Source organism: Gadus morhua, chromosome 15 (genome assembly GCF_902167405.1).
Source record: "Gadus morhua chromosome 15, gadMor3.0, whole genome shotgun sequence".
NCBI lineage: Eukaryota > Metazoa > Chordata > Actinopteri > Gadiformes > Gadidae > Gadus > Gadus morhua.
This window is the reverse complement of record NC_044062.1, coordinates 1,305,432-1,318,371: the sequence shown is the minus strand read 5'-3', so window position 1 is coordinate 1,318,371 and position 12,940 is coordinate 1,305,432. Positions and strand designations below refer to the sequence as shown.

The window sequence follows — 12,940 nt, the reverse complement described above, 5'->3', positions numbered from 1 at the left end:
ATACTACAGCGACAGGGGTCAGCTAATACCACAGCGACAGGGGTCAGCTAATACTACAGCGACAGGGGTCAGCTAATACTACAGCGACAGGGGTCAGCTAATACTACAGCGACAGGGGTCAGCTAATACTACAGCGACAGGGGTCAGCTAATACTACAGTGACAGGGGTCAGCTAATACTACAGTGACAGGGGTCAGCTAATACTACAGCGACAGGGGTCAGCTAATACTACAGCGACAGGGGTCAGCTAATACTACAGCGACAGGGGTCAGCTAATACTACAGCGACTGGGGTCAGCTAATACTACAGCAACAGGGGTCAGCTAATACTACAGCGACTGGGGTCAGCTAATACTACAGCGACAGGGGTCAGCTAATACTACAGCGACAGGGGTCAGCTAATACTACAGCGACAGGGGTCAGCTAATACTACAGCGACTGGGGTCAGCTAATACTACAGCAACAGGGGTCAGCTAATACTACAGCGACTGGGGTCAGCTAATACTACAGCGACAGGGGTCAGCTAATACTACAGCGACAGGGGTCAGCTAATACTACAGCAACAGGGGTCAGCTAATACTACAGCGACAGGGGTCAGCTAATACTACAGCGACAGGGGTCAGCTAATACTACAGCACCCTTCACTGTGGTCCCCTGGGGGGCAACAGCGACAGGGGTCAGCTAATACCACAGCACACTTTCAGATCGTGTATATAGGTCAGTCTAACTCGGTCTCTAGATACTATGCATTCCCATCGGCATGGGAGATTTAGTTCAACCATTGCCAGGATAGTTTGAGCCTATATAATTATAAAGTCATTTAAACTCTTAATGGTTAAACCAGCAGCCACTGCCCTAAACTGAGGCCATCCCATCAAACCATTCATTGAAACGGAGCCCAGATGATGACATGAGCGACCCTGACCTGTTGGGGCTGCCGGGGCCACACCGCCCTTCCTCAGGATCTTGGCTCTCCTGCGTAGTTCTCCCAGGAGGTGCTCCAGCAGACCTCCTTCACTCAGGACATCGGCCAGGAGGCCGCTCCTCACAGCCAGGCTGAGGACAGGTGGAGACGCATCAGTGAGGCGACAGAAGACAGGCATCGCAGTGACGCAAACACACACACACACAGACGCACACACACACAATGACCCAGACGCACACATCGACTCACCCGTGGAAACAGCTGAGAGCAGCCAGCTGGAACTCCCCTCCGGACACGAGCGCCCCGGTCCAGCTCTGGTTCAGCACCGCCAGCAAGGCCCGCAAGGTCTCGTGGGGGATGTAGTTCAGCTGAAATATGACCTGGTACAAGACACACGGAATTCATCAGGGCACCGTGGAAAAAACTACCATTTTGAGTGAATAATAAAAAATAAAAAAATAAATTGAATTTTGAACCATTACTTTTTAATAAAAGTTATTTTAAATATATATGTTAAAAAACAACAAAAAATAAAAAAAGATTTAATATTTCAAAAATATTTCTCAACATTTCAAAACATTGTTAAATAATGGATTTATCCTCATAGTTAGTGGTTAGTTGCGCTCCCTGCTGCCGTGGTTAGTGAGGGTCCGTACTCCGTACCATCTCCAGCAGAGAGAAGAACAGCGCGTGGACCGGGGCGGGCTTCCTCCAGACACAGGAGGCGAACTGGGCCAGCGACTGCAGGCTCCACTCCAGGAGGAAGAAGTTGGCCTGGCTCCACTCCCAGATCCTCCTGACGGTCCGCAGGACGGCGCAGCCCAGCGCCGCGTCCTCTGACCGCAGCATGGAACCCTGCAGCAGCATGAAGGCCTGGAGGTTCTTCATCTCAGAACCTGGGAGGGGCCAAAGGTCACGGAGAAGATGAAGAGAGGCTTCACTGGGAGGGGGGCAAAGGTCACAGAGAAGATGAAGAGATGCTTCACTGAGAGGGGGGCAAATTACCGGAGAAGATGAAGGGAGGCTTCATTCAGAAGACTTTATGTCCATTTCACATCAACACATTACACCAAATCGCATTAGTTTCCTAATTTCTGCAGAGAACATCACAAGACGCTGGTTTCCTGCCGCAGGAAAACACACGCTTACAGCCGATAGCAAATAAAGGGCTTTGGGACTTTACAATCAATTTAGCATGTTTAGTTCTGGCAAGGTCAGCGAGTCAATTCCTTCAAACAGAGAAAAGCACAATTGGATTACCCCGAGAATATAGAAAACACAGGATTACATCAATTGAGTTATCAGAGGACTGATGTACGGGGAACAAACAGCCTGCCGTACCGGCCGGCGGGCCGACGCCCTAATCTGCATTGATAGAGTTTCCCTGATTCCGGCTTCAAGGCTTCGGAAATCAGGGAAGTGGCGACAACACGGCGGTATTTGCCGTAAATAAATAAGCGCTCCGGCGTAACGCGATTCATTTTCACACTTAATCAATAATCCGATCAGGAGCGACAACCAGATGATCGGCCCCGGACGGCGCCTCTTGCCCCCCGGCTGGCAGGAGATCTCCCGCCCCTGGTGATAGATGGGTGCCCGCTGCGCGCGCTCTCACCGCGGGCGCCGTACGGACGCGGCGGCGGACGGGGGCGCGTGTGCGTGCGTGTGGGTGATAGATGGCGGGCGGCCGCGGGGCCAGTGGAGAGCGTGGATGCCGGGGATGCTAACAGAGTTAGCGGGGAGCTCTCCACTTTATCATCCTAGACATAATCCCCTCAGCTCCCTGTTAACCTAGGGGCTGCTGGCAAGGGGGGGGGGGGGGGGGGGGGGGGGGCAGGAGGGGCCAGAAAGGGGGGGAACCGAGGGAATGGATTGTATTGGGGCAGTGTAAATAGTGTGTGTGTGTCTGTGTCTGTGTCTGTGTGTGTGTGTGTGTGTGTGTGTGTGTCTGTGTGTGTGTGTGTGTGTGTGTGTGTGTCTGTGTCTGTGTCTGTGTCTGTGTCTGTGTCTGTGTCTGTGTCTGTGTGTGCGTCTGTGTGTGTGTGTGTGTCTGTGTGTGAGGCCATCAAAGAGCTAAAGGGTCAAAGTGCAAGGAACAGGAGATAAACGAGAGATAAGCTGTAGGAATAGAGATCCATGTTGTGAGCGTGGGTGGGGTGGGGGACAGTCCTGAAGCTTTGGGGTCTTACCTTTAGTGAGTGGGGGGTCAAACTTGAAGCCCGGGGGTTGGGGGTTGCTGACGCACAGGGCCACCTTGATCTCCGCCTTCCCGCACAGCGTGAGGGACGCCACCAGCGACAGCAGGTCTTCCACCGGCTGGAACTGGTCCGCACTCACACCCGACTCACAGCTGGTCGGTCACAGCAAGAGCATGGTGGTGGTGGTGGTGGTGATGGTGGTGGTGATGGTGGTGGTGATGGTGGTGGTGATGATGATGGTGGTGGTGGTGGTGGTGGTGGTGGTGGTGGTGGTGGTGGTGGTGGTGATGATGGTGGTGGTGATGATGGTGGTGGTGGTGGTGGTGATGATTGGGATGACAACGATAAAAATAAATGTAGGAATCGATATTAGAATTTACAATTTAAAATCGATTTCTGGTTATTCAAGTATTCTGCAAACACTACTAGGACCACTACTCCAGTACTAAGCATTATTTTGACATTACACACTGATAAGTTTATTGGTTCCGTGATTGACGTGCAACTGAAACCCAATGGCAAACGTTACGACCCACGGGTAAAACAGCATTCTCAGCTACAGTCCCGCATGTTAAACCGCTACATGTGTAACCCACGTCTTCATGTATAACCATCCACATCCCCCACATCGGTTATCCGAGCTCCACTCATTCACGCCGTGGCGTCTCACCGCTTGAGGATGTTCTCGACGGCCACGTAGCCGCCGTTGGCCTCGAACTCCAGGAACAGGGCGGGGCTGAGGGGGTAGCTGTCCGCCACGAAGCCCAGCACGGCCACGGCCACCTCGGCCAGCACCGGGCCCGGGACCTCCGCCAGGATCACCTGCAGGTTGTGGAGGCACAGCCTCACGCTGTTCCTGGCTGGGGGGCGAGAGGGACAGCGGTGGGTTAGATTGGTTCATTTTACATTTAGGTCATTTAGTACATTTGTCATTCGGTCCAGTAGGGATGTTATTGTGGTTGTAAGTGCAAGCACTTACTATCACTAAGTTTATCCATTCCCCGTATACATCAACGATAGCTAGGGTAAGATGCTAGTCCACTAAGTAAGTCCTGGCACGTTAAGTGCCAGGACGTACAACATACAGTAAGTAGAAGGGGTGGGAGGGGATGGCACCAGTCTAGGTGCACTCTGAATCAGATGGTTACCAGATGAGTTGACGTTTGTTTCTAAAAACAGTTTTTAGGAATGTCCTTAATGTAGTTATGCGTTAACTTGTCAGTGGCCTGTTTGTTTGTTTTTAATCTTGACATTTAAGAATGTCGGAGGACAGATGCAGTGTCTACAGCTTTGGAGAGCAGGACAGTGTGTGGGGGCTTAGGGGGGTCGAATCCCAGCCGAAAGGTCGTAGGTTTGATCCCTAATGTCCTCAGTCAACCTAGAGGCATCTCTGAGTGAGATTCAGAACCTCTACCTGCTCCTTAACAACAGGGATCTGAATTCACTTGGTCACTAATTACACGTTGACCAAAAAGTAAATAGTGCAGACATCATAACAGCTGACTCCTCTGGTTTGGTATCTAACCAGCTAAAAGGCAGGAAGACAAGGGAACTCATCCTCACCCTTGATGGATATAAAAACACATTTATTTCTAGTCATTGGTTTAGTTAAAACCTTTATAGTTCGTTATTCCCCAAACGACTTAGAAATAAACACCTGTACTGGGACATTGAATTGGACGGTTCCTCAGAATCAACAAGGGCCATTCGAAACTGAACCTGAAAATGCTACGGAACACGTTCCAACCATTAAGGTGGAACCAAGTTATGAAAAAAACAGTCGAGGGTGCAAATGTATGATTAAGTAATTAGCATTAGCATTAGTTTTCTGAATACAGGCTAAGGCTCTCCAGCATAGGCCTGTAGCCGAATAGAAGAAGAGGAGCTTCAACAGCTCGTTTCAAAGCACAAGTCGATATTTATAGAGAGTCCAGTTGTTCACATCGCTGTGCTAACCCTGTGTCTCACTCAATGTCCTCTTGTCAAGGGAGTTTCCCCATTTCCCCCCATTGAGTCTGCTTGGTATTTATACCTAACAGGCTTTGGTAGAGAGCTTGACATAGAGATGTAAACAATCGGCATCTCTATAAAAATCGACTTGTGCTGTGAAAAGTGCTGCGAAATAAAATAAAATAAAAATTGATTTGTAGAGGACTACAAATACATGTTCAGTGGCCCCATGAAGCTTACATTAAACCTTTGAACAGACTCTCAGTACAACACTTAACAGCAGTCGACTATTAAGTGTCTACTCTCACAAAGAGTCTGTTCCTGATACTATAAATAAACCACTTGTGTCCTCTGCTAGTGGGACTGTTTAAACACCGATTTGTTCGCTCCAGGACTGTGGGCAGAGTGGGGTCACACGGGAACAACCCCTCACCTTGCAGGGCCGGGACGACGTTGCGTGGCCGTGCGGCCGACACAGCCCTGAGCACGCGGGAGGCCTGGAGCCTCCAGGGCCCGCTGGTCTGGTCCCAGAGAGACGTCAGGCCGATCATCAGACACTGCAGCTCCTGGGTGTCCACCATCGTCTCCACGCACGCGGGCGCCCTGCAGAGCTGCAGGAGCACCTGGGGAACGCATAGCGAGGAGGCAGGGAAGGAGGTCGAAGACCAGAAGGAGAACATTAGGACTTAGCGAGCTGAACCACATCTTAAACGACTACACTATCCTGAGGGGAGGGATGTTAGAGTGGTGAGGGGGGAGCACCAAAAGGAACTGGGTTTGATCCCCGGTGTCCGCAGACTATTGGTGCGTTTCCACTGCAGGGTGCGGTACGGTTCGCAAAGGTGCGGTACGGATTGCGTTTCCACCGCCAAAAGTGGGCGTGACCCGGACTGAGCCGTACTCGTTTTGCCCTCGTCTTCAGTACTCCTCAGAGGCTACAAACAGTAGCCTCGAGGTATTATTCTTTACAATGAACATGTCGCGTAAAACGCTTGATTGGGCGAACAAGGAGGTGGAGACGTTCCTCTGCATTCTTGGGGAGGAAGACGTGCAGAGGGAGCTCTTGGTTTAATGTGTCGCGTTCAACTTTTCCATTGTTTTTATTGAGCTGGGTCGATTTTGAAACGGCTTGTAATGGCTAATCACAATCACAGCTGGTGTAAAATAGGGGCCCTTTATAGACATATACACTGTATCTTTATGAACTGTCTCCAAGTCACTACTAAATAGTACAATAGTAAATAGAATGTATTCAGGTGACAGACCTGCCCTGGGTGATTGGTTGGATTATTTACTATGGTTCACCTGTGTTAGAAGGTCCTGGAAGGTCTCTTCCTTGGGAGTGCTGTTGTTCCTGGCTGGGAGGCACACCAGCAGATAGAGACACTTCACCAGCGCAGCTGGGAAGTCCGGCTTGATCCTCGACAAGACATCCTAAAGGGTAATACAATACAACACACGATACGCTCACTAATGGACTGCTGGCTGACTCGACCCAGGGCCGACTCAGCAAGTATTCTGTGTAGAAGCTGACACTGTAAGAGTTTGGACTTTGAGGGATTGTATTTCATTGAAGTGTGTTCAGCATACACCTTACAACACCTCAAGTTAAGACACGCAGATAGATTTTTCTTGTCCAAAGGGGTAATATTGAGTGTATTTTGTCAATTTTAGAGACAAGAGATAGGCATGTTGTAATACTAACTAAGTTTATCTTTACATGGGGATTAGTTGGCAATCCACTGGCACGAAATTCTAATTGTCCTGGTGAATGCTATGAACACATTGTAACATATTACTGACAATGGATTTTAAACGTTAACGAACATTTGGGAGCAGAGAACATGAGCTGTGATGATCACGTGACCCTCAGAGACGCTTTAGCTGTCATGTCTCTAAAACAAAATTAGAAAGCGATGATGAAACAGTAGTGAGGGGACAGCATGCGACAGGGAAACGTCTAGCCCGCGGCCCCCACGCTGGGCTGACTGCTGACCGAGCATGACTACAGCACGGGCCTGCCAAGTGCCGAGGATCTGTGAGGAGACATTTAGCGCTGAGCTCACCGAGCTCTCCGCGGCCAGCAGAGACTGCAGGGAGCCCAGGAGGAGCCACCCTGGGTTGGCTCTGGCTGGGGTGTCTGCCTCAGGAGCGACCTTCTGGAAGAATTCCACCACCTCGTGACGAGCCTCCTCTGAAACAGACAACACAGTCGACATAAAGGGAAAGCGAAACGGTGGTGGAATGGTGGAAGTGGAATGCATTTATATCACTCTTTTCTAAGCAGTTGCCATTCAAAGCCCTTTTCCATTATTTGCTTAAACATTCACCCCTACATGCACTGATTCTCCCAGGACCTGTTAGGATTAGGTGTCTTGCTCAGTGACTCCTCGTCACTCAGCAAGAGGGGCTGGGGATCGAACCAGCAACCTTCTGATTGCCAGTCCACCTGTTCTCCCTCCTCTTGTGGAACAATCTCTCCATACTCCACTAAACGTAAACTTAAGACTTTTCTAGATTTAAAAAGGAGATTGTCTTTCAGCCGCAACGAAGATTGAGGGGTTGGAATCCTAGCCTTTAACATATTTATCACTTCTGTTTTTCTCACTTTGGGTATCAGTCTGTGTGTGTATGTGTGCGTGTGTCCGAACTCACAGCCTTGAAGAACCATGAACAATACGCCTTAGCACACGACCATGCAACCATTCATTGAGGAACTATACCAGAACAAATGCTTTCAGAGAAAGCAGAAGTAGACAGGAGGCTGAAAAACCCACCACCCCAAGCCACCCAACACCCACACCTGCTAAAGAGAGGGGGCAGGCACACACACACACACACACACACACACACACACACACACACACACACACACACACACACACACACACACACACACACACACACACACACACACACACACACACACACACACACACACCTCCTCCACTGTCCCTTGAACAGCAGAATTCATCGCCCATATACCTGCGGGTTTCTCAGTCAGTCTGCTGTTGATGTCCAGCACCACGGCTTCAGACGCGAGCGCACGGAGCCCGCTGAGGTCCAGTCCCTCGGCCCGGACGCCAGCCCCACCGAGCTGCCCCCCCAAGAACACACACCACACCGTGGGAAGGAAATTATCAGGGGAAAAGGGGAAAAAGCATGAAAGGTAGCCACACACACACACACACACACACACACACACACACACACACACACACACACACACACACACACACACACACACACACACACACACACACACACACACACACACACACACAGGGCATCAAAAGTTTACGCTGCGGTTCAACAGAATCTCTCGGTGAATGCAGTGATCCACAGCCCGAGCCGGCAGTGAGGGTTGATCAGTCATAACTGTTTGTTTCCCTCATTTCTGTAAAAAAGGAGCCGTTCGGGTCGCAGATCTTGCACGACCAGGCCTCGTGTTCCTTGTCCAATAGCGGCAAACAGGTCATGTGGAATGCTTGTGATTCTTTGCAGGAGTGTGTGTGTGTGTGTGTGTGTGTGTGTGTGTGTGTGTGTGTGTGTGTGTGTGTGTGTGTGTGTGTGTGTGTGTGTGTGTGTGTGTGTGTGTGTGTGTGTGTGTGTGTGTGTGTAAAACAAAGTGATTACATATGCAGTTTTAAAACTGATCAACGGGTGTTACAAGAGAAGGCAGATCGTTGGTGGTATTCCTACTCTTGGCGCGCATGGAGAGGGGGGGGGGGGGGGGGGGGGAGGGGGGCTTAGGAATTTACATGACTGCACTACTGTGATTGAACCATGGTAAATAAAGGCAGCCTATGTTCTCTAATCAACTCGAAGGCAGGGAGCCGTGATATTCAAAGGTCAAAGGGCTACATGGATGAGCTACTGGAAAGGCCAATCGGGAGGTCATCCTTGTTAGGTGACAGATGTTGACGCCTACGAAAACAATCGTGGATCCATCGAAGGCGTTTATCTGATCAAAAAAAGATCCTGAGGAAATCATCCGTCCAAAAAGGTTTTTATATCTGACATTTTAAATACAATTCAAAGAAAAACAGGAGCATTCCTGTCAAAGGGTCCCAGGTCGATTTACCAAACCATTGGACCGCAGACTCAGAAGCATGAGCAGCAGGTGAGGGGCCAGTCGCTGTGGGTCAGAGGGGCCAGTCGCTGTGGGTCAGAGGGGCCAGTCGCTGTGCGTCAGAGGGGCCAGTCGCTGTGCGTCAGAGGGGCCAGTCGCTGTTGGTCAGAGGGGCCAGTCGCTGTGCGTCAGAGGGGCCAGTCGCTGTTGGTCAGAGGGGCCAGTCGCTGTGGGTCAGAGGGACGTCCCACACGGGGCGGCGCCGGGGTAGGTACCTGTCTGTAGAGAGCCAGGGCCTCCAGGAGACGCTCCCGTTGGCTGTGGTCGGGGCCGGGGCCAGCAGCAGTCCTCAGCTCGTGTAACAGTTGGGTCAGAGCCTTCAGTAGCGGCCCCGGGGCCCGTGGGGCCCGGTTGTCCTCGACTCCCTCCAGCTTATCTGCCGTCTGGACTGGAAGAGCCAACTCCCCGGACGCACTCAGCTCCCCGGTCTCTCTGTTGACCCTCGTCACAGCCTCTCCCGCTGGGTCCTGGGGGGGGCGAGAGACAGAGGGAGAGAGGGAGGGGGAGAGAGAGGGAGAGGGAGAGAGAGAGAGAGAGAGAGAGAGAGAGAGAGACAGAGACAGAGACAGAGACAGAGACAGAGACAGAGACAGAGACAGAGACAGACAGACAGACAGACAGACAGAGACAGACAGACAGACAGACAGACAGACAGACAGACAGACAGACAGACAGACAGACAGACAGACAGACAGACAGACAGACAGACAGACAGACAGACAGACAGAAAGAGAGAGAGAGAGAGAGAGAGAGAGAGAGAGAGAGAGAGAGAGAGAGAGGGAGAGAGAGAGAGGAGAGGGGGAGAGAGAGGGAGGGAGAGAGGGGTGGAGAGAGAGGGAGGGAGAGACAGAGACACACAGACAGACACACAGACAGACAGACAGATAGAGACAGACAGGGGGAGAGAGAGAGACAGGGGGAGAGAGAGAGACACAGAGAGACAGAGAGACAGACAGACAGAGAGAGAGAGAGAGAGGGAGAGAGAGTGAGAGGAGAGGGGGAGAGCGAGGATGATATATCTTTAATAAAGTATAATATAGAGGTTTATATAGTGCAGCAGGGGAACATAGCGCAGCATGCTGTATCAACTCAAGCAAATACTTGTCTAGTAATAGATCGATCTCGGTTGATGCATTGATTCAACATTCAATTTTAGTTGATAAAAATAGACAGATGTATATAGTTATATTATTGCAAGGCACACATAAAGTATAAGAGAATCACTTCGGGGAAAAATGAACTAACAACTGCTCAAAAAGCCCATACTGCAGTCGATATTGCCTGTATAAACATCTATGATTCTTGAAACCTTTAAGGTTTAAGAAGGCACATGTGAAGGCATTTTAAAATGCTTGTGTCAACGACTAGGGGTAGAGATAGAAACAATGTTTCACTCTAAATGTATTTTCAACGCAGGGCTCGTGAGGTCCATTATTTCAGGAAAACCCCAGAAAGTCACACACACAGTCATTCTCACACACAGACACAGACACACACACAGTTATTTTGCTCTGGCAGGAATGTTTCTGTAGTCTCCAAGTGTGAGAAACCCTGTGTCAGCTCAGCTGTGTGTGTGTGTGTGTAGCTGGACCTATGTCATGACAGCAGGGTAAGGGCGCATACATCTTGGGCGCATACGTATACAATATAACACACGCACGCGCGCACGCGCACACACACACACACACACACACACACACACACACACACACACACACACACACACACACACACACACACACACACACACACACACACACACACACACACACACACACACACAGTGTAGCAACATACCTGCGTCCGCGGTTCCATTTCAAAATAACGTCAAAATCAGAAAGCGCTGTCAGCCTTGTTGCTGTATTCCAACTCGATAGCCTTTACGATGTTTCTCTGTGGCCATTTCGCTATTGCCAAGCCAAGACCTGCTGTATCAAAAGTGGTTAGTCACTGTAGCCGATCTCCAGCATCAAAAGTCCAACCGCCCCTCAAGTCGCTAAACTACTCGGAGCGCACAGAACTTTGCACGAGTATTGGACATCAGCTGGCTCGGGTCATGTGCTTCACTTCCTAGGAATGAAAGAAAGCAGAAGTTTGACAACGGCTTTTCAGCCGGTTGGCTGAGCCCGCCCCTCCACTGTACTGTTCTGTCATGCGGTAACAATTGGTGAATCATGATAACTAATAGAATCAGGGCTAAAAATACTTTTAACCCTCACCGTTGAGTGTTTATTTTTAGATAATGACCAATAATTATTTGAATGGCTGTCATGACACAAAGGTCGCTGCATGCAAAGCTTTCGAAACGGTTAATACTCATTGATAACAACAAAGTAAACAGCGTCACCGTGTGGATCGAAGAAATTGACAAGCTGCCGCTGCACGCTTAAAAATGCATTTCAAACGCAGTGTTCCCCAAAAAACCTGATATGCTATCTTCATACTACACTATAGAATACAATTACATAAATAAACGATGGAAGTGTATTTCCGCCAAAAAAAGATGCAAACTATTATGATATATTATAATATCATCTATTGTAATAAAAATATTCCCATGGTAAGACAAAATGATGAGATAAGAAGTCATAACTATGAGATAAAAAGTATTTTGGATTACTTCAGATCCAGAAATATATCTGTTTCGTATTTGATAAGAATCAGCAAAAAAAAAGTACACTCCTGGGTCAATAACAAAATTTCAAGAAGAGGTCCTGATGAAAGTATAATGGCCGGGCTCATAACAGGAGAAAGTCAGAACCCATTGAAATAGAGGACCCCCTAGATTCACTGATATGTCGAGTGAGAGAGAAGATGTCCTCCTCATTGGAAAAAACTTGGAAGGTCCAGCAGGGGTTTTGGAAGCACAACACTAGAAGGCCTTCCGAACGCTAGGAAGTACAACTCTGGTGGTGGGTTTGTTTAGGCCATGATTAGACAACTCAAGGAGAGCATTAAGGCCAAGCTGTCCAACAGATCCAGAAGGAGCTGCAGGAAACAGAAGCACTAGAAGAAGAACTCCGGAGATGAAGAGGACATGAAGAAGTATAGAGTCAGGATGAGGACGGTAGGATTACTTGTGTCACGTTTTATACTTCAGAAATGTTTCATTCCGGGACAATTTTCCACTATCATACTGATTGCAATTGTCAGAATTATAAAAAAGGTTTTATCCTGTGATGAATACAAATACAGCATTATTGTAACTATTTATTTTACACATCAAAGATGTAACAAATATTTTCATTTCTTTCTAATAAAATATAAGTATAAACAAACAAAGTGCTTTGTTTTCCTCAAACTGGCCTTTTGTAAGAACTTAGTAAAATGCAGAATCCATCATTCTCATGACGTCGTCTTCTTGACATTTTGTTATGGACCCGTTGTGTGCATACGTTTTTGCTGAATGTTATTTAAAATATGATACAAATATATTTCTGAATCTGAAGTAATCACTCTTTTTTATCTTATAATAATATATTTTTATCTCATATTATGACTTACCATGGGGATGTTTTATCATCAAGACTAAGCTTTCATCTTTTTTTGGATTGGCGGAAATGGTTTTCCATAAGAAACGTTGTATTTTAACTTTAATTGTATTTTGTATCCATTCCTTTATATTTATTTTTGTCAGTTCCTTCCTACGTATTTATAGCGTTCACTGGTTTATTTACGTGCCTAACGCGCTGTATTTTCCCACGTGACCTTTCGGTCATGTGGGAAAATACAGCCA

The 12,940-nt window shown here is 48.6% G+C and overlaps 1 protein-coding gene across 2 annotated transcripts in view; it reads right to left on the bottom strand.

The window, feature by feature from the left end:
* Positions 1 to 11,295, bottom strand: part of wdfy4 (WDFY family member 4) — a 59,683-nt gene extending 48,388 nt beyond the window's left edge. For both annotated transcript variants that reach the window (XM_030378938.1, XM_030378940.1), the window contains exons 1-11: positions 11,002 to 11,295; positions 9,420 to 9,671; positions 8,058 to 8,169; positions 7,139 to 7,266; positions 6,378 to 6,506; positions 5,506 to 5,695; positions 3,793 to 3,982; positions 3,114 to 3,274; positions 1,588 to 1,820; positions 1,174 to 1,304; positions 925 to 1,055 (exon numbers count right to left, since the gene is read on the bottom strand). In XM_030378938.1, the coding sequence (XP_030234798.1) occupies positions 925 to 1,055; positions 1,174 to 1,304; positions 1,588 to 1,820; positions 3,114 to 3,274; positions 3,793 to 3,982; positions 5,506 to 5,695; positions 6,378 to 6,506; positions 7,139 to 7,266; positions 8,058 to 8,169; positions 9,420 to 9,671; positions 11,002 to 11,019 (1,675 nt within the window). In that variant the 5' untranslated portion in view covers positions 11,020 to 11,295. The remainder of the gene's footprint in view (positions 1 to 924; positions 1,056 to 1,173; positions 1,305 to 1,587; positions 1,821 to 3,113; positions 3,275 to 3,792; positions 3,983 to 5,505; positions 5,696 to 6,377; positions 6,507 to 7,138; positions 7,267 to 8,057; positions 8,170 to 9,419; positions 9,672 to 11,001) is intronic.
* Between the last annotated feature and the right edge of the window lie 1,645 nt (positions 11,296 to 12,940).